This window comes from Micromys minutus (assembly GCF_963924665.1).
Source record: "Micromys minutus genome assembly, chromosome: 21".
NCBI classification, from domain to species: Eukaryota; Metazoa; Chordata; class Mammalia; order Rodentia; family Muridae; genus Micromys; species Micromys minutus.
The window spans coordinates 35,684,821-35,707,509 of record NC_137956.1 but is presented as its reverse complement, the minus strand read 5'-3'; the positions used below and the strand labels follow the sequence as shown (position 1 = coordinate 35,707,509).

Genomic DNA, 22,689 nt, shown 5'->3' with positions numbered 1-22,689 from the left:
CCAGAAAATAGATTATCCAGCAAACACACTCTGGCCATATTTCTCAAACATCCCAAAGATCTATACATTCCCATGTTTATTCTAGCCTATTCATGATACAAGGCAAGGATACATCTATACATCTGTTCACAGATGTGTGAGTATGAAGTGTAGCATAAACATACAATAAAATATCACTCAGCTCTAGAAGGGACGGAATCTTTACCATTTGTGAATCAGATATCCTGGAACTGGAAGGCACTGAGCTAAATGAAATAAGCCAGTAACAGCACAAACACTGCATGATTCCTCTTATGTGAGGGTCAGATGCTGTCAAAGGTACAAAAGAGGACATTAGTATGCTCATTACTAAGGGACACGGAGAAGAGATGGTGAGTTTTTGTTTGTATTGCATAAAGTAATAACTGTTAAAGGAAAGTAAGTTCCAGAGGTGAGTACCATCACACAGTACCCAGGTTAAGCACCATCACATGTGCTTGGGATTAGCAATAGTTATAGTGTTTATAAAAAATTTGTAAAGAAAATGAATCTCACATTAAGTGTCTTTACCATTATGAACAACAAACTAAACCAAAGGGCCACATAGAAGCATAAGGAAGAGATGAATACATTTATTACCTGGACCATGGAGATATTAGCATGAATGCATATACAAGTCTAAACTTATCAAAGTATATCACTGTCTATATGCAGGTTTCATAAAATAATTAAACCTTAATAAAGCTGGGCTTGAAAATAAAAATTAATTATGATTTACATATTATATATTAAACTATATTTCAGGAAATATTCTGTGTCTTAGCTGAGATAATGATTTCATGAGTGCACACATTTGTCAAAATGTATTCAGCAGAACATTGAAGAAGGATGTATTTTATACGTAAATTGTCTTACCAAACTTTATTTTTTTTAAATGAGGTCTCAAAACTATTCTGTTGGGATTTGTTATCAAAGCTCTGTTCACAAATGATCATGGTTTATAATCATTCTAAGGATGAAAAAGCCATTTTCCAGAGAGCTCATTTCTACATGCACAATGCAACAAGAGATCAGTAAAAATGTTGACAACCCACTTCTCTGAGACACAGATGGACACATATACCCCATTCTGAGTTGCTAACAAGGATTCTTCAGCATATGAGGATCAAAGCCTACATCTGGATAGAGTGGAATAAGGGAGGAGAAATGAAATGGGAAATTGTAGAGCCAAGGCAGGATAGAAAGGTGGAAGGCATTATGTGGATGGAGAAGAAACATGAGCTCTTCCCTCGGGAATCTGGTTGAGGCCTCTCATCATCTGAGAACCAAGAAGTCCAGCACAACTAATTGCTGTGAAAGTTGCCAAGATACACAATATTCTTTTTATAGAGAGATATTTATGTGCAACAGCTATCAACTAGGCTTAAGACTTGATATATATGATCTCATCCCTTTACAAACAAGGTGACTAGTATTGCCTACAGCAATGGTATTCTGTCTTTCTGCAACTCTGAGCTTTAGACTTTGACTTTCTCTGCTGTAGTCCTGTCAGGTGCCCATCAAAAGCCACCTTGTGATCTCATTTAGGTTTCCTGACTAGCCTTGGATGTTAATAACTTCAAAGGGCACTGAGTATGGTACACACGGCTACTACAAAGACAACAAAGTACAATGTGTCTTTGAGGCGCTCAAACCCATTCGCTTAGGTGTACCTTACTCTTCTCCCAGCATTTCATTCCTCTTAACCCTGTGTGTACCCCTTTTAGTAAATTTCAGCTGCGTGTTACTGAGGTTCATCCTTTAATTCTTTTCTGTGTTGAAGCCATAAATGCTGGGTTTGCTTCAGTGGAAGACTCTTTTACAAAAGGCCTCCCCAGGCTGTGTCAGGGGACAATGTATAGATGTGTCTCCATCCCTGCAGCATCGAAAAGAAGAGTAGCTGATATTGGGTATCACTCTGCTTTGCCCACCACACCTTAGGAATAAGGACAAATCTAAATCAAGAATGTTTTGAGCCCCTTTCCAAGGTCTGTCTGAGCCTCTGCTCTTCTCTCTCTAAGATGGATTAAGTACTGGTGACAATCACACATTTAGGGACATGCATTGTGCTTTCCTCTGGTACCCAATATCCACTGTGGTTCATTTTAATGTTCATGATGCTCTTTCATAGGACAAGGGTGAAATGCAAATTAAACATGTAAGCAGAGATTGTGAGTGTAAAGGGCTATATTCATATAATATTATTAATAATGGTAACCTTATATCAGAGTTCTCTGATGATGTGTTTAGTGTAATAATCATAATTATTACTAACTGTTACTCTTGGATAGTGCATTAAAGCCCGAGATTCACTGAAATGTATTTTCACAGGAAATTGATCCATGAGTGATTAGTCCTGAGTTGCTCAACATGTCCTATGAACCCAATAAACATATTAAAATTAACTGTCCTAAGAACCCAATAATTATATATTAAAATTAAATATAGCAGTGGGATTAACAGTGAATGAAGAAATGTCCTTAAAATGTGCATTGTTATATGGGTTTTCACATAATGACAAATTCTCCTCATTTGTGGGATCTGGGCCCAAGGCCACACAATCATCAGCTTGGCTCAGCTCCATGGAAAACATCCAGCACTACGACAGAGAAGAGCCTGTGTTCCAGCGAACAGAGGGAAAGCCTTCAGGTCACAGGTTCCTACCTCTCAGTTTGTTGGGAAACATCCATTTATCACCCTTGTTGAGATGATGTCTAGTTCCAGGAGCTAATGAATCCATTGACACTCACAAGAGACAAGAAGGAATTATTCCCACACTTCATCAGAAGCTGAAAGTTCCACATCCTCATTAACTGCATACTGTCATCTTTGTGTGGCTAAGAGAGGGTACACAAGAGACTATAATAATGGATGGGTATGACTCCCAAATTAAGAAAATTGAGTGTGCTCTGAAACAGTTTTTAAAGTACATCCAAGTTGTAAGCATTGTCTTCCTTCAGTACATAGGCACTGTAAGAGACTTATTGAAAGCTTTCACACACACACACACACACATTCACATACATAAACATATGAGCGCTTATTTCCATAAGAGAAACAGTGCTGCTTCTAGATTCTCAGTTCTTAGATATATATACCTCAAACACTGCTGACACACACAAAGTAGCCATTATAGGACATTCAGAGCAATTCATTTCCTATATTTCAAAGACAACTTTGGCATTAACCATCAATATAATCAACGGCACAGAAGGTCAGACAACAGGTCTATTTGAGGTTGAGCAGTGAGCTTGTATAATCCCCTTTAAGGGTCAGATGTTCTCCAGCCTTGCTAACAGGTCAGTGAAGACAGTAAATGTGTGCCAATTACATGGAAGGCTCAGGTGAAATGTAGTGAGATCTGCTATATCAGTCACCTGAGTTGTTTACCACAGTATCACAAGGTTCTTGCTCTGTTGAAATTCCATTTTAAAGTAAACTGGGGTCTAGAGAGATGGGTCGGTGGTTAGGAGCTTGGACTGTTCTTCCAGAGGACCCGGGCTTGACTCCCAGTACCCATATGACAGCTCACATATATATGTGTATATATATGTGTGTGTATGTGTGTGTGTGTGTATAAAATGTATATTTAATATATAAATATAACACACACACACACACACACACACACACACACACATATCCAGTTCTAGGGAATTCTATGCCCTCTTTTAGCCTCCTTGGGCACCACACATATATGTGGATCATAGATATACATGCTGACAAAACACCAGTACATATAAATTAAGAAAAAGCACAGTAATCAGAAGCATTTAAAAAATGTCAAATTTTAGTTTCATCTCTCATGCCCCATTTTAGGCTACCCCTTCTTCAAAAGGAATGTTTGTGACCCACAGTAGCTTGTTACACTTACAATGAATTTAAACATTAGTTAAACAAACATCATTCCAAAGTTAACTCTTAGTTATGCTAGTTATTGTTGAGATGCTCAATTGTCACTCATTGGACATACCAGGTCTACAATGTCCATCTTTGCAAAGAATTTTGCTGGGCGTGCCAGCAGGCATATCCAACCTGTGCCCACAGGCAAATGCATTCCTAGATAGCTAGAGATGTTGGCCTAGCACCTTTGTAAACCACAGCACCATGTTGAAATGTCAAGAAACTGGACACTCATGATAAGTTTCCCTTTTTGTCAAACTTTAAAGTTCTTACTGAAAGGTAAGATTACTTTGATTCTCTGAGTTTCTTCCCAAAACTCCTCAACAATCACTTCACTGATTGTTTAGCATCTCGATTCCCCATGATGAAGGTACTAAGAAATTTAATATGGTGTTTTAGCTAGGTTTGGACCCTTAGATTCATGTGATTCAGTGCTTGACCATAGGGACTGGCACTATTAAGACATGTGACCTTGTTGGAGGAGATATCACTGTGGGGCTGGACTTTGAGGTTCGTTAGTGCTCAAGCATTGCCTGGCATAGAATCAGAGTTTCCTCCTGGCTGCCTTTGGATCAAGGTGTAGAATTCTTAACTCCTCCAACACAATGTCTGCTTGAATGCCGCTCTCTTGCCTGCCATGATGATAATGAACTAAACACTTGAAAATGTAAGCAGCCCCATTTAAATGTTGTGCTTTATGAGAGCTGCCTTGGTCATGCTATCTCTTCAAAGCAATGGAAACCCTATTAGACAATTAAACAGTCTTCAATCTTGGATAAAAGCCTTTCTTCTAATTCTCTGCTTCTGTACATAGGAATCTCTCTTGCCATCAAAGTCTTCAATAGAAAAATCTGCCCTTCAGTACTTCTCCCCACTGAGTTGTGCTTGCTGTCCTTCACTAAGCATATCAGTCCTCACTTCTACCATGGATATGAGGATGCAAAAGTCACTTTTGGAACTTACATCAGAAAGTAGGTGGTGTCACTAAATAAATGCTCACCACTTGCTAACTGCAAATGATTCTCCAAGTGGGTGGTTGGAAAGGTCTATATGTTGTCTACTTGCCTCTTTGGTCTAAAATATATTCTGTGTTCTCTTTCTGCAAACTTTGCCAGCAGACTTCCAGCAAAGTTTGTCCAATAGAAAGAATTAGTGGGAGAGGAAAAGCAACAAAAAAAGGAAAATTATTCGTCATCCCCATTTGATTTTAAGACAGCTTCCCCAGCCCTATATGCTTTACCACTATCTCTCCAGTTCCTGGTAGGTTGGTCCTTCCCTTATTCTGACACCAACTGATCCAGCTTCTCCTAGGTAATGCCCCTGATTGGTCTTTAATACACAACTCTACATTTCGTTCTTCTTGACAGTGGTGGGCTGGCACATTTTTAGTATCTGGCTCTCTATTTTGTCAATGTGATGAATATACATTGGCCCAAACAGAGTATTTGACAACTAGCTCTCAGGTAGCTTCATAAGTTTGTCTTAACACATCACTTTTCCAGCTCTAAATGCCAGTTTCCTGGTTCTCATCTCAAAGTTATATCACAGCCTGTATTTAGTTTCAACTCCATCATAATAGTCATACAAATGAATTCTTTCTGGCAGCTGCATGGCATGGAAAATGTTTTCCTAGTCAATTCAGTGTAAGGAAGTTCTATCTGATAAGCCTAGCCAATGATCTGTAGCCAGAGTGGTCCATGATAGAGCCTAGAGAAGAAGGTACTACTGCCATTTTCCTAAATTAATGTGATGTGTGAGTCTATTTTAACTTCCTTATTCCCACAGATAAGTGTAGCTCTCATCCTTCATCAAAGAAGATTCTCTTTGCAACATACAGACACAATTACAGAAATCCACAACTTGTATCAAGAATAAGCGACTAAAGGGTGCCCAGCCCTAACTGATACTTCCACAACAAAACCCATACATCTATGACTCAGGGAGCAGCATGGAAGAGAGCAGCACACAAAGACTGACAGAGCCAGAGGCTCAGGTTTCTTCGTGATAGATAGTGTCCCCTCAACATGACAGATAAAATGTACTGATACAATCTCATCAATATGATTGTTTGAACTAGACCAGCATAATAACAACACCAGTTGACACGTCACCATAGAGAAGGGAAACACCACAATGCCCTACCTCTACTTGAAGAGATTCAGGTGGTCAATGACTGCTAAAAGAGGAAGAATCAGTTTCTGCCAGGAACAAGTCTGGTCATAGGTTATCCAATTCCAAGTGCCCAACTCTGGATACATGTACATATGAGCAATGTTAGATGGACTTAGCAGATTGTACCCATGCATAGGCACATGTGCATACATATGTGTATACATAACACTAGTAAAGAATAGGCTATGAATTGGGGAGGGAGGTGGAGACACAGAAGAAGCAGGAGTGGTGTAAATGCAATGCCTTTGTATGCATTCTTGAAAATATAAACAAAATAAAACGTCTGATCCTGTATCCCACCAGCTCTATTTTGACAGCATCACTTCTAGGAACCCATCCAAAAATAATTGAAAAATTGTGTGCACAAAGATGTTCAGTCTGGTATTATTTAAATTAAGGCATTTTAAGAGGCAAGAAATCAGACAGCAGCTTAAGTAAATCTATTTGATAGGATATTATGCAACTTGAAAATTACATTTTATCAAAATTGTCGAAATGTGGGAAAAGAATATACTGCTAGGCAATGAAATCAGGAAGAACATTTTACATGCATAATAATCATGTTAAAATAGAGCCTGGGAGATGACTGAGAGTAAAGGCTCAGGGGGAATCAGATAACCTGGCTTCTGTAACCAGAGCTCACAAGCTGTAAGGTAAGAATGAACTTCTTTCTGCATGTTGTCCTCTGACACCCAACACAGATGCTGTAGCATGCATGTACTCTCATCCTCAGCAAGTACCAAGTAAAGAAATATTAAATAAGAAATTAGAAAAAGAAAAGGATTAAAAATATGAATGTCAGAATAGAGAAAATGTGTTTTAGAAAACAACTTATTCTGTGCTAATTTTCAGAAAGTGATTTGTCCTTACCATAATTTTATTTAGCTAAGATTTGTTTTTTGTTTTTTTAAGGTTTACCAACAAAGTCTACAAGAAGGTGAGAAAAAACATGCCATTGCACATAAAACCCCAGTGATGAAGATTTCAGTTTACAACGTGAAACCTAATTTAGGACCCCAATCATTCTGTCATTCATTCTCCAGTGATGAGTCCCTCATTGGAATGCCATCTATACATGAAGAGCTATCAATACTCCCTTTCAGAGAAGTGGCTGCTACCACAGGCTTTCAGGAGTAGTACATCACCTCTTAAATTTAATGATATTCTTCCTCCATGGAGGGGAAGACTGTCCTACTCATTAATAAACAAGTGAGAGAGGAGGGAAGTCTGTAGGGCTGATCATACAAGATTGTAAATGGGTTGTGTTGATCTGAGATTAACTAAAAGTCACAGTGCTGGGCAGGTATTTTCTGCAAGGATTGACAGAGGAGGAACTCTATCCCCCAGCATCAGCAGCAATCTTTATTACCATCCCAGATAAGAAAGAGAGTCAAGGGTAAAGGGTGTAGGTTTATGATTGGACAGTAGAGAGGTAGGCGGGGGAGGTCTAAGAAAGTGGAAGAGGAGGCAGTAGGAGGAGATTAACAAAGGAGGAGATGGAGGCAGGTATTTATATTTATCTTGGCACATCTCTAGCTTGATGAGGTTGTCATGATTGTTTCTAAGGGTTTCTATGGGTTTAATTTACCTTTTCTGGAGGAGAAATTTGTATCTTTGTCTACTGGTTGTAAGCTTATTGTGTTAAGGGTTTTTAGATTGAAAATTTAACATATAAGCCTGTTTGATAAGTTAATGGTTGTAGAGTCATGTGTTTACCGGGCTGTGAAAAATGTGAGTTAAATTCTTGGCTGGTAGAGGAGCAGCCATAGTGAGTGGTTTTAGTGTGGTGGCCTGTGGTTCTGCGAGGGAATCAATAGCCAAAGTTTCAGACTAAAAAAAAGAAAGCTGAGAGAGGGTGGTGTAGGGACCATGTGGTAGAGAAGGAGCCCAGGCACAAGGCTCCACACTGGAGCTGCTCCCACAGAGAGAGACTGAGCAGGATTGGTAGCAGCAGATTACTTTTTAATATTTACCACAATGAAAGGGGACTTTTTTTCAGCTGCCTACCTTCACTTCTAACTCTACTGTGTGAACTTCTGTTCTGTTGCTGTGGCTGTCATCTTCTGCTGACAGTGAAACTCAGATTCATTGGCCCTCCAGGAAGGACTGAAAACCAGTGACTCTCCAAGTCTTTCAGCATCAAACTAAACTGCCACTGCTCCTAGGTTCTCAGCCTCTCTTCAGTGTGAAAACAGCCTTGTTAAATTGTTAAATGCCCCACCATCATCACCACACCTATTATGCAAGCCAATCTAAAATCTCTTTTTAATACATACCCTTCCTGATGATTTCTGTTCCTCTAGAGAACACTAATTCATACAGCATGATTTTGCTCATTTGCTCGTATCAGTTTATATCACCATACACAGAGATAGACCATTGGAGCAGGAGTACCATTTGGAGGAAGGAAGAGGACCATACGAATTAGGGAAAGAGATTAGAAAGGACCTTGTGGGGCATGATAAGGGCAAAGTATAATAATACATATTGTGGTCATTTGGATAGGAATAACTTCCATAGGCTTATAGATTTGAATGCTTGGTCATTAGACAGGGATTAGGAGGTATGGCCTTACTGGAGAAAGTATGTCACTGAGGGTGGAACTTGGGGTTTCAAATGCTCAAGCCAGAGTCATTGTCATACTTTCTTCCTGCTGCCTCCAGATCAGCTACCTCTCCAGTGCCATGTCTGTCTGTGTACTCCATGCTTACACCTCTGAACGTAAGCAAATCTTCATTAAATGTTATTAAAATATTAAATTTTATGAGAGTTGTCATAGCCAGAGCATCTCTTTACAGCAATAGAACACTAAAATAGATAGATGATAGATAGATAGATAGATAGATAGATAGATGACAGACAGATAGACAGATAGATAGATAGACAGACAGATACATACATACATATGCATGTATATACTACATACAAACATATATGCACACATACACTTAAATATATATATGCACATGTATGAAAATGCCATAATATACCCTTATTTTAATCATTAACTAGAAAAATAGTAAAAAAATGCTTATTTAAAATAGATGCTTAAATGCAACATTTTGATTTATAAAGAAGCAACAATAGCAAGAAAAACCCATCTTTAGAACTTAATCCACAGTATTTCCAAATAAAGTGCCAAAGATTGTGCCGGTTTCTATGGTAAGCCTGAAGCAGCAATAAAAACTTCAGACAGCAAAGCTGCCTGGGCTTAAGTATTGCCTTCTTCTCATACAGGCAGAACAATATTGAACAAAGCCACACTCTTCCTGTCCTATTCAGACCTGGAGTCACTAGATCGTCTCACTCAGTCTTTGATAAGTTACTGATAAAATGTAACCCACATTGTTTCGGGTCTCACTCAAAACCACAAATATTTTATGATGTACATCTTGTATGACAGTCACCTCTGCCCTTCCCCAAATACAATCATGTCTATGTGAGCATTTACCAGCATAGCTTCTAGCCAAGCCAGTCCAAGGGATATAAAGAACTTCCTTGCTTTTCCCTATGACTGCTCTTCACAGGGCTGCTGATACCCTGGAATCTCACAGGCAAATAAGCAAAAAGATCAATTCCTTCCCCAAAATAGATGAAATAAAATACCAAGTCCTCTCTTGACAAATTGGAAATGGCCACTCTTGGAAGACTAATTCATAGCAATATCATTTCATTCATAGCAATACCCAATGACCCATCGGAATATAGAATTTTTTATAGCTTGTTGCCCTTCAACACCACTTAAAGCACTATGAACATATAGGTTCACAGCTCATTCCTTCTTCCCCCCACATCCACCATCCCAATATGTCTCTTCACTGGCAAACCCTTCAGGATTTATATGCACACAGGCTTGTCTTTCATTAGTCCCCAACCAACACTGATTAAAGTTATAGATCCAACACAGAATCCCAATGCCATGGGACTTTGAATGATTCCTCTAGACCAGTAGTTCCCAACCATCCTAATGCTACAACCCTTTAGCACAACTCCTTAATGTTGTGGTGAGTGCCAATCATAAAAATATTTTTATTGCTACTGTGTTGCAACTGTAATTTTGCTACTGTTTTGAATCATAATGTAAATAACTGACGTGTGGGATATCTGATATGCAAATTCCCACAAAAGTGTTGCTCAACCCTCGTGGCCCACAGGTTGAGAACCGCTGCTCCGGGCCTTGCAGACTCAGTTCTATTACTGTCAGTGTATCCCATGTTGCTCTCTCAGATACCTGGTTTTGAGATCCACACCACTCCTTAAAACTTGTGCTGTCCCTCACAGCCCTTCAATGCTAGCCCGGTAAGCTCCTTTCCTACCATTCCATTAATAGCTTCATTAGAGAACTGACCCCTAGTCTTAGCTCATTCTGACGAATATCCCTGGACCCAGACCAGCTCCTGGGTCCAGAACTTGCCCTCAGTCTGTAGAGCAAGGCCCAGAGATATTTCACAGGACTGGCTTGGTTGTTACAATCACCCTTGTTTTCTATCTCAATCTAGAAAAGCCTTAGACCCTGTACTATCTCCATCTGAATAGTCAATTCTCTCTCAACTTCTCAAAAGTGTTCCCTCGGAACAAGGAGCCTTCCTCCCATCATGCCATGATCCTGGTTCTTTATAAAGTTGACCTAGAGTCCGCCATGGCTCTCTGGAGCCATTATTTTTATCTTCTCGTTACAGCCCAACCTGGGTCCTGGATACAAGTCTGTTTCTGATCCATTAACATTTTGTCAATGATTGGGTGATACAGAGTATATTACAGTTGTATCTCAGTAGTTATTAAAAATCACGCTAAAATCCCAGGCACCCAAACTGTCAAAATATAACATATCAAACCATCATTAGATAAACAGAAATGTGATTTAAAGCTTTCTGGAACTTTCATTTACAGCAAACCTGCTAAAGACAGGAAATGTTTTGTTTTGGTTTGCTTTGCTTTCTTTTGTTTTGTACATTGAAGAGACCAGCCAGCCAGGCTTCTGTCCAGCTCTGTGGGCAAGCCTACCTCGAACCACTGCCCATGGGACTGCATCTTCAAGATGACACAAGGGTCCGGCTTGGACAGAGCATCTCTGTCGGAAATGCCTTTGCACGCCACACGCAGCTCGACTTTGGTCAGGCAGGGGCTGTTAAAGATTCCCAGCGTGTTGGCAGCCGACTCATAAATGTTGCTCATCTTCTTCATTCTGTATTAGAAAATAAAAAGGGGGGGATGACATGCCTGTCACTGCAATATCTTTCAAAGGAGGAAGCGTCCCCATCCCCATTCAGGAAACTGTTCAGCACACAGATGCAAATGTTTGAAGTCTTTATCATCTCATGACTGACTAGCAATTTCAGTGGAGCAGGTGACAAACAACCCTCCCCCCCACTACGAAAATAAAGCTTCCCAACCAGATGCTGCACATTCGGCTAAGAACACCGTTTTCCGGTATCATTTGCATAGGGAAAAAATTTCATCTGTGAAATAAAATTCATGAATTGGTGAAGCAGACCACAAGATGCAATCCAGATTTATGTTAGCTATAAGCTTTATGTGAATCCTCCTTTTTGCTGCTCTGTTGGCTAGTGAATTTTATCACATCTCATTTATTGTTTTTCATTATTATTGCAACATGCTGGGTTTGTGTGCGAGTTACAGGTGCATGTTCACCACGCAGCGTACCTGGAGGTCAGAGGACACCTTTGTAGAGTTGGTTCTCTCCTTCTCCCTGTGTAGGCTCCGGGAACTGAACCCAGATCACCAGGCTTACTGCCCCTTCAAGGTTTTATAATTTCCTGAAACTCCAACTCTCCTCCTACATAATGGATCATAGAATTCCATTGCCCTGTCTCTGAAAGTAATCCAAGTTTCTCACTTGTAAACTCTGGCTCATTTCCCAAGATGCCCTTGGCAAACCAGCATGCAAGGGACCCCTCAGCATGGCTTTTCCACCTCAAGTGTCTAAGTTTTCTTTTCCCTTCCTTCCTGTCCTCTAGATTCCCAGGTACCATATCAGGACTCAAAACTAAAAGGGAAAGACAGGGAGAGAAAACAAAAGAACAAACAAATGCCCCTCAAAGACTGATTCTGAACTCTTGAAACATCAGACATGGGTCCGAACACTAGCCCAGTTCAACTTGAATTCATACGGTGCTCAGGCAAAAGGTCCCCACACTCTTCTCTGAGCAGAGCAGACCTATGAAGATGCTGGGAGACTCTCAGGAGTAAAATCCTCGCAGCATGTTCTATGCTTCTAGTTGCAGGAGGAAAACCAGCAATGGCTTTCTGGTCTTCATGTGAAATTGATGTCTTACAGTAAAATTTGTCTTCTAACACTGGGACAGTTTCTCCCTGTCTCCTTTTCCATCATAAGCATTTTGTGTCTCCCTCTTGCTATTGCCATACTAGTTCAAATGAGCACACCATACGACCTCTTTCACAGGGTGCTGATTATACCTCAGCTTTTAATATTTTTTTATATTTTAATATTTTAAATATTTGCATGCATGTACATGTACGTGCACAGACACCACATGTGTAGACACAAGCATACAAATACACAGCCTGAAATATTTACTATATAGTCAGCAAATATGTGCTAACCCCATCTCCAAAATGTCAAGTTAAGGTACATTTGTGATTGAGGGGAATTGCCATCCTATGTTTTTTTTCAAGGGTGTTGGAAAATTGAGTCCACAAATGTATGCAACCCTGACTTCTACCAATGGAATATTAATAAAGACTTTGGGACAGTTGTGGTTCTTTTTTTTCATATTAAAAAATCACATTCCAAGAGGATTGGCTGCTTGCCCATGTCACATAACTATTCTAATGGCAGGGCTGAAACTTCAGTGCCAGTTTTCTCTCTTCCAGCCCACAACAAGCAAAACCTTTGGTATAAAAACATCCAAATCTACCAAGGCACAGTGAACATGACAGACCTCCTGGACTTTCGTTGGCCCCACAATCATACCTCCTTTCCACTTCAAAATAACTGTTATTTGAATATAGAAAACAAGCAGGCAGTAAGTCCTCAGCTTACTACATTACGGCCTGTGTATTTGTACACATTGTGAGCAATGTGACAGCCAAGGCATGCCTGAATGAAGACCATGGCAAAGCAAACAAGGGAGAGGAGCATCTCAGATGAAGGTGTCTAGTATAGAGAAAGGTTGCTGAGTAGTCAGTGGACGTTGCCATCTTTTAGTAGGCAAGAGTCATCCTTGAACTCCTGATTCTCCCAGTGCACTCATGGGTTCCTTCCAATCTATCATGCCCCTCTGATGTTCCTGTCACCACCACCCCCACTAGGAACCACCCCTACCATCCCTTCATAGGGTCACATCTGTTCTTTTCCAGATGTGCAGCCTCCATAAAGAATAAGCAAGCTCCTCCTAGAAATAGAGCATCCTCCAATGCCAGTCTTCTATTTAAGATTTATTTATGTTTATTTTATGGGTATGAGTCTTTTACCTGCATGTATGTAAGTGTACTCTGTGTATGCCCCGGTGCCCATGGAGAACAAAAGAAGCTCTTTGTGAGCTGACCTGTGGGTGCTGGGAACCAAACTCGGGTAGTAAATGCTCTTATCCCCTGGGCCCTCCTTCTAATTCCTCTAATACTAGTGCTAATGATGATGTAAAATGCAAGAGACTCTGTCAAAGAGAGAAGCAGTTCTAGGTTTGACTGCTTAAATCCTGGCTCCTTCACTCACTGTGAAACATTGAACAGGACCCTCAGTCTCTCCGTTAGTAGCACCCATGTGGAAACGATTCTGTAATGAATATAAGAAATAATGTATGTCAAGTGTTTTGTACCATGTTAGGCACATGGTAAATGCTCTTAAAGTTTTGGCTATTATTATCATTGTCAGACTTCTTGCGAGAAAAAAAAAAGTATCATTCTTAAAAAAGAATCATTCTCCTACTTGGAATCTCTAATATGTCTCCCTGTTGCTTTAAAAACAAAGCACAACTCACTCCTGTAAAGCCCTTCTGCCTTTGGAGTTGTGGTGGTTTAATTGAGGCTGGTTTACAGTCTCACAGTTTCAGCCCATTATTGTAACAGAAAGAATATCAATGTCCAGGCAGCGCTGGAGGAGCTGAGAGTACTACATCTTCATCCAAAGAAAGCCAGGAGCAGACACCTTCTCCGGGCGTTAAAAGGAGGGTCTCAAAGCCCCGACTCAGTGACTCCCTGTCAAGGATGTGCCTCCTCCAACAAGGCCACACCTCCTCCAACAAGGCCACACCTCCTCCAGCAAGGCCACACCTCCTCCAACAAGGCCACATCTCTTCCAACAAAATCACACCTCCTCCAACAAGACCACACCTCCTCCAACAAGACCACACCTCCTCCAGCAAGACCACACCTTCCTCCAACAAGGCCACACCTCCTACTCATGCCACTCCCATGCGTGAGTTACTATTTCTTACAGGTTCACAGAGCAAGAAGAAAATGGTGGTGCCTGCTCTGATAAATTTGTTTAGGTGAAGTCTCGGCTTCCAGGTCAGATCATTCACAGAAAGACAGTGGTCTTTCTATAGCAGCAGCTGGCTCCTAGGAACCACATATCCCATAAAAGTCATCTCCTATTCTATACAACAGATGGTCACATGTCCGCATGAGATGTCTGACAGGACCTACACAAGTTCTACAGCGCAGGCAGCTCCACAAACTCATCTCCCCTCATTTTTTCATTTACAGATTACTATAATCCTTTTCCACCATACCACAAGTACCTTGTTTTCCCATGGGTTTCAAGCAATAACAAATAGTTTCAACTACCCACTTCCACAAAGGCAAGGAAAACCTCAGAGTGAATGTAACACAACCATGAAGGTAAGAAACCACATTGGGGGAGGGAGGATCAGAGGTGCCACATCTGCTCTTGATTTGAGGTTCCCATCAGCCAACTTACCTGATTTTAAATGATAGCAATCTAGTCCTATGTACCAAAAATTGTCCAAAAGCAACTGAAAACTAACAGTTTTATTCACAATAATTAGTGATGACTGTGTAGCAGTTTTCTACAATACTGATACATCCCATTCTCCAGGGAACTTTATTCAGATAGGAAAGAAGCAACTCAAAAGAGCATCAGGAAGTCCCTGGAACAGATGAGATTTATGAGGCTCCTCTCTCCCAAGAATAAGTAAGTAGAAAATACTACTACAAGTCACTTTCAGACAAAACAAGCTTCGAACATTCTCTGACAAGCCTGGCTTCTTAAAAATAGGCAGAGATCAGCTGGGTAACCTGGAAGAAACAGAGACCAGACAAACTGACTAGAAGAAACAAAGACCAGTTGAGCTGCCCGGAGAAGGTTCAGACCAAATGAGCCACCAGGAAATGACGTGCTGTGACCCATTGACCTGCCTGCAGGCTGTGCAGGACACTTCAGCTTTTGTGAGCTGCTGCCCATGTTTGGATGGTCCTTGGTAATACAACTGTCTTTAGGTCATTTCTGTCCCTGTAAGTAACTGCAATAAAACTCATTGGTCTATCAACCTGGACTTTGGTCTATATTGGTCTGCCTTTCTGGGATGAGATATGTCTATTGCATCTCCCTAGAAAAAGTCTGTCATACAGCATGATATAGGTTAAATTAATTATAGGTTAATATTTGCTGAAATATTATATAACAACAGTAAATTAATCTATTAATTAATTAAATTTATCAATTATTTATTTTACATATTCTCATGCAGTCCAATCGGGCCTCAAACTTTCTACTTAGCCATGAACAGAGAGTACTATTGTACTCCTTATCCTCTTGCCTCAACCAAAAGAATAGACTAACCAGAATCCTCCATGATGCTTGGTTTATGCTGTGCTTGGAATCAAACCCAGGGCTTCATGGAGGCTGGGAAAACACTATTAGCTGAGCTACAATACCAGGCCCCACAACAGTGAAAGTAAGCGATTTATAAGTAAATAAACAAACTTTTGTACACAGTCAGAAGTTTTTTCATTAATATCTAAAGTTTCATGGTTCATACTTTTGTGATCTTTCGAGTGACATACAAGCAGCACAGAAGATCTGGACAAAGTGGATCTGAGTGAGTGAGGGGTGGCAGAATATAAATGGAGATCACTCTGACTAGTATGATGGACTGAAGAAGGAGAGAAGGCTCACTGGGCTGCCCATTGTCCATTTTTCCACCTTCTGCTAATTCCCCCTGCTTCTGCTCAGGGTCCTAAAAGGACGACACTCAATGATCTCTAGTGCTGGTTGTTGGCAAGTGTTAGGAATTAAAAGGAGAAGAGACTGAACAGATAATTTCTTCCCAGCTCCTACCCTGGTCCACACTAAGGAGCACAGGAGCACAGGTCCTATCATACAACTCTTCAAGGCCTTGGTTGTCACTGTTCTCTCCTTGCTCTTTTAGACTCATGGGTTAACAATGGTTTCTTACCAATCTTAAGGTGGGCTTCATAGCAACAGTAGGAGAGGGGAATGAATGCACCCTTGTTAAACCGAGCAGAGAAGAGAGAGAATAAGCATTCTCCAGGGTAAGAGCGATGAGCCACTAGAAGCCACACGTCCTACTACAGAGGATGAGTACACTAACTGGATAAAGGGACCCAAGCAGAGTATTCACAGAGCCCTTTTCACTGCAGATGGATTTAGAAAACAGTGTCTTTAGGTTCCCTTGACTCTGGACACACATTGTTTAAGTATTCTTTACAATAAAAGCTCTTAAGTCAAAAGAGATGACTCCATTTTCTCCTTAGAAGACAACATGAGAACAGTAGGCCTGGGAAGAAAACCGGGTGTGATATTGACACAGAAACATTGAGGTATCTTTGAGAACTACAGAATCCTTCTTGAGAAGCCGGGGTACCAGAAACTTTGAAGGCCACCAAAACCACCCAAGCTCTCAAGTTCTTGTGTTGCAATAACAAATGTGAAATTCACAGACCACAGAGGACAGCAAAGAACCAAAAGTAGCCTTCATCTGATAGCTAATAAGAAACTGAGTCCTTTAGGCTCAAGGATATGAATTTTGCCAAAAGTTATGTGAGCATGAAAGTATATCATTTCCAAATCAAGTTTCAGATGAGACAGTACCCCTGGTTGATACCCAACTCATAGTCTCACAAGACTCTGAAACAGTGACTATAATTGACCCATGGCCATAGGCCTAGGCCATAGATAGTGACTTCTAGAACACAGGTCTGTACCTTTATGCTTGATCCCATATCCTGAATCAAACCATTCCGTCCTCCAATTCTCTTAGGACAGAGTTAAAAAGCACTCTGTGCTGTGACTGTCAGTTTGTGGCACCTGGTTCCCCCATGCTCCTTGTCATACATGCTATGATGAACTAAATCACATGGTGTGAAATTTCATACTACCCTGAAAGGTTATACACAGTCTCTTTCTTCACTCTAGGAATTGGTCTAAGACTCCCCAGAGAAAGTTTTTGAGGCTACTCTGGCCTTCCCTGTCATCCCACATAGGGTGGCTGTCTCACTCTCTCACTCTCCCTATTTCTGACTGATTCTTACTGTTAATGGGGATCCTCATCAGTCACAGCCTTGAAGCCCTCCCATTCTAATAAACCTCATTGAAGAGAATTGTGTCAGCTTCCTTTGAAGACTGACTAGGACTGTTGTTTTATGTCTAGCAATAATTATGCTCTGCATCTGTTAATATTGTTATGCGGTAACAGATAACTAATAAAAAAGATTAGTGAAGCACTCTAGGATGTGAATGTGTATGCATGTATACATGGTGTGGACATGCATGGTTTGGGAGTCAAGAACTGTTTTTTATACCTTCCGGCATCCATGATAGTATTCAATCCTACCTTCTTCCTGGGATATTGGGGACAAGATAGAAATGCAGGAGTATTAATAACAAAGTCCCAGATTTTCACAGTTCTCAGAGTCTCTGGTTTATATGTCTCTGCCCATGGTCAAATGAAAGCCTCAAGCAAATGTAATGGACTATGTGAATACATCAGTACCCAGGCCTGCTCAGAGTGAGCAGCAACCCTGACCTTGACTCTGGAGATGGGACAGAGGCCAGGAAGGCAGATTGTTTGGCCTTGGCCCAGCTAAAGCTCACTGTTGAAAGGTGATCACAAAGTGTAACTCTGTCAATGAGTGATCAGCTTCCCCCATGGCCCTGGATAAGTGGAATAAACAAGTTAATTTCACACTCTGTTAGAGACCGGGATTAATATGGCCAGATTATCAATACATTTCCCATGGCCCATTTAAATCCTCTTTGTTGCCTTTCATACAACACCCCGGTTATGTCTGCTCAGAATAATTGTGATGGAAGCTGACTTTTGGCCAATTTTAGAAGTAAATTATAATTGTCCTTTCACTCTGATAATTCACAGTATGGAAACTACCACTTCAGCATATCCACACCCCCTTATGGGACAAACTGATCCAGAAACTTAATTAGTTTCTGAAAGAGTTGCAAACAACACCAAGACAATAGAGAGCTCAAGAGAGAAGGAAATCAGCTGGGCTTCGCAGGGGAACCCATTGAGCAGTTTGTCCCAAGACCTTTCAGAATAAGTGCTTAATCACTGTTCTTCTTGCTATGGCGTTATTCAGTCTTTTAAATATCTCAGCAAATTCATGGAAGGCAGGAATGCTGGATGTCAATATTAATCCAAGGACTATATAAAGTATCTTCTAGGAATCCAGCTCTGTGTTAGAAGGTACTGGATGTCATGCACATCTATATAGTCAGCTATGATCCCAGAGATCAGCCAAGTCATAAACACATCTATTCTCAACTGGAAGTATCAAGCACTTTGTAGGACCCTGTAGGGGGTATGAATAAGATGAGGAATCCACCTGTCTGAAGCTTCCATTCCGAACAGTGATTCTCAGACCTGATCACCAATGCTAGAGGAGCTTGCCTCCACCACTGCTGATTTCAATTTGATTTTCATGGAAGGAGAAAACCAAACTTCAAATTCCACATTCCCCCCACCCAACCACAAGCACATGTGCCCTCACACATGCACACACACACACACACACACACACACACACACACACACTATATATATATATATATATTATTTATATTTATATTTACATTCATATTCATATTCATAATATGCCATAATTTAATTGTAGGGTCTGGGCCATGGCTCAGTCAAGTGCTTATTGTGCAAGCGTGATGCCCTCAGTTTGATTCCCTAGAGCCCCTGTAGAAACGCCAGGCATGGTGATAAACACTTATAATTCCAGGAAAAATCTTAGGGAATTGTACTCAAAAGGATACTTAGAGTTTGATAGTCGGCCAGTTAACTTGCCATCAAGCTACAGGTTCATTGAGAGACCTTGCCTCCAAAAATAAGGTAGAGAGTGGCTGAGGAAGGCCCTTGTCAACCTCTGCCCTCCAAACACATTACATGCTCACACTTGTACACATGCATAGAAATGACTTTCAGTTTCTACCCACCAGCAGCAGCAGCAACACCACCACCAACATCACCACCAGTTTCCTGTCTCCCATCTCCCTCTCTCCTCTCCCCTCTCCACACTCTCTCTTCCTTCTCCCTCTCTCCAAACCATGCATCTATTCAAGAAAGCAGAGCGAACTCCTTTAGATTTGTTTCTCTTACGGTGCAACAAGCACACAAGCAGTCTCTACTGGCACAGGGGTGGGCATGCCTCTGTCATCAGAGGTTGGAGGCTCCAATCCCTGTTCCCTAGTTCACAGACTGTGTGACCCTGAGCAATTTACTTGAAGCTGGGCCTCCGATTTACCATCTTTTAGATGAAGGTAGCAACAATTTCACTTTGTAGTCTTCAGAATGTAATGAATGAACTCACATAGAGTTCTCAGCACAGTACCTGGGCCACAGGGATTATTTTAATATCTAATAGGATTACTGTTGATTTTAATCACACCACTAAGCCTGTGTAATATTTATCAAACCCGTACATATTTGCTGAGCATTGAGCAATTGCATCATCAGATCATCAGGATAATGCTGGGCTGGCTTCTGTATAGGAGGCCTATTTCCCAGGGAAGAAAATGCATTTTAGAACAGGATCAAGCCTACACACACAGCAACCTGGCCACAAAGCAATAAGGTTACTCAGACATAATCCCAGCAACTGTTCAAGGCAGAGTCTGTGTCTTCACCCTCTCTGTCTTATGGCCACTCAGGGGGTTGGGGTGCAGGTTAGCTGTTTAGGATGCTTCAAAGAAATGGGGAATTAAAACTACATATATTCCAAAATCCTCTTGATTCACTGTCTCCTGAATGTCATATGCCATCTAACCCCCTCCTCTCTCTATCTCTTCTCTAAACCTCCTGCACCCTTTTATCTCCTAATGCCAATAGGTTCCTGGGAGTACACTGAACTAATCTGTCCAGAATAAACCCAAGGCATGGGAATGCTGGTTCCATGCAAGAGAGAAAGAAGCAAAGCTGTTCAACCAGCCATTCCCACTGATGGACAGCTTGTAAGAAGAAAAAGCAAGGGACAAATACCAATTAGGTTTTAGGTTTTACTCTCTCTAAACTTTATCTGTAGCTCAAAAAGGACACAGAAAAAAGTAAAAATAGTGAACAACTACTCTCACCCAAATGACCACTATAATGTAGATAGCATTTTAAAGTAAAACTAATTTTTCCTTTTGGCATTTTCTGGCTGGTATGTGTGTGTGTGTATATATATATATATATATATATATATATATATATATATATATATATATATACTCCCTTCTTCCTCCTTCTTCGCCTTCTTCTTCTTCTTCTTCTTCTTCTTTTCTCTCTCTCTCTCTCTCTCTCTCTCTCTCTCTCTCTCTCTCTCTCTTACACACACACACATGCACATAGTGTGCATATAAACATATATTTTTGTATATATTTATATATTATTTCTACTATTCATTCTAGTAGTCAAACTCCTTTATTGACTTTTTTCTCCTTTCTTTTGTATGTCCACAGCATGTTTTTATGTGTGTACTTGTATGGGCACTGGCATGAATGCATGGGTATGTGCCTATGTGCATGCATGCAGAAGCCAGTGAAAGAGACCAATTCTTTTACCTTATTGTTCTCTATGTAAATGCCTTAAGACAGGGTCTCCCTCTGAAACAGAAGCTTACCCAGTTAGTTATAGTTGCCCAGGGAACTTTTAAGCCTGTTAATCACTATTGCTGATGCCAAGAAGTGCTTACTGGCAGGAACCTGATATAGAGGCCTCCTCAGAGGCTCTTTCAGAGCCATACTGATACAGAGGAGGATGTGTGCAGTCAATCATTGGACTGAGCATGGGGACCCAAATCGAGGAGCTAGAGGAAGAACTGAAGAAGCTGAAAGGGTTTGCAACCCCATAAGAAGAACAATATCAACCAACCAACCCCTCCAGAGCTCCCAGGGATTAAAACACCAACGTATGAGCACACATGGAGAGAGCCATGGCTCCAGTTGCATATGTAGCAGAGGACAGCATAGTCTGGCATCAATGGGATGTGAGGCCTTTGATCTAATGAAGGCTTTTTTTCCCAGTGTATGGGAAGGCACTGAGGTGGGAGAGGGTGGTTGGGAGTGGAAGCATCTTCATGGAAGCAAAGAGAGGGGAGGGGAATGGGAGTGGGGGGAAGAAGATAATAGTTGAAACATAAATACAGAGAATATCCTATAAAAATGAGGGGAGAAAGCAGGTATTTTATCCAGACCAAAATAAATCAAGAAAAATGTTTAAAGTTAAATTACTATATATATTAAATAGTAATATACTTAGTGGTAATATCTCCAGTATTCACAAACAACTGCAGAATATGCATATATTCATGGGATGCTCTTAATAAAGAATTTAGTCTACAGAGCCAATCTTGGCAAGACCAGAAAAAAAATTCAATAATGTGTTGGGTAGAATAACACCATAACACAGCAGAATAGAATGTGAAATCAGCATTACCAAGAGAAACTTTAAAAACACATGAAAATGAGATAAGACAGTTTATGTGATCGGGAGGACTATCAAAGAAATGAAGGAGAACATTTAAATTCTTGGAGAAGTAACACATTAAAGATCTGTAGGATGTAGCAGAGGAAGTTCTAAGGCAGAAGTTTATAGCTGAGTGCCAACCTTTTTAAAAACATCAGAAACTTGGGGCTGGGAGATGATAGTTCCATGGTTAAAGGCACTTGCTGTTCGTACAGAGGTTCAATTCCAAGCACCCACTTGCCAACTCACAACCATGTGTAACTCCAGCTCCAAAGGACCCAATGGCCTCTTCTGGCTTTTTTAGGCATTATCCACACATGTGCACAAACATACATGAAGGCAAAAAAGAAAAAAACTGCTTGCGTACATTAAACGTAAATAAATCTTTTAAAATGTTTAAAAATTGAAGACTGGAAAAACAATGCATGATACTCAGGGAATTATGAAAACGATGGCAGTACAAATATAAAATTATAAGAGGAAAGAAATAATAAATAACCATGCTGAAATGGATGAGATAGCAAATAAAAGAGAACACTCAATGAAGCAGAGTCGCTAATCAGCAAAATGAGTAGCAAGACAGAAAAACAGAAGTGAGGAGAGAAAAGAGACCCAAAGTCACAGAGGGAGAAGGAACAAGGGCTGTAACAACAGATACTCTAA

General features: G+C 40.6%; 1 protein-coding gene across 1 annotated transcript in view; it reads right to left on the bottom strand.

Annotated features, from left to right (window-relative positions):
• CPNE4 (copine 4) overlaps positions 1 to 22,689 on the bottom strand; it is a gene marked incomplete at its 3' end in the record, with an annotated part of 437,878 nt that overhangs the window by 308,785 nt on the left and 106,404 nt on the right. Inside the window, exon 2 of the mRNA XM_080934848.1 lies at positions 11,098 to 11,278. Coding sequence (XP_080790974.1) covers positions 11,098 to 11,278 — 181 coding nt within the window. The remainder of the gene's footprint in view (positions 1 to 11,097; positions 11,279 to 22,689) is intronic.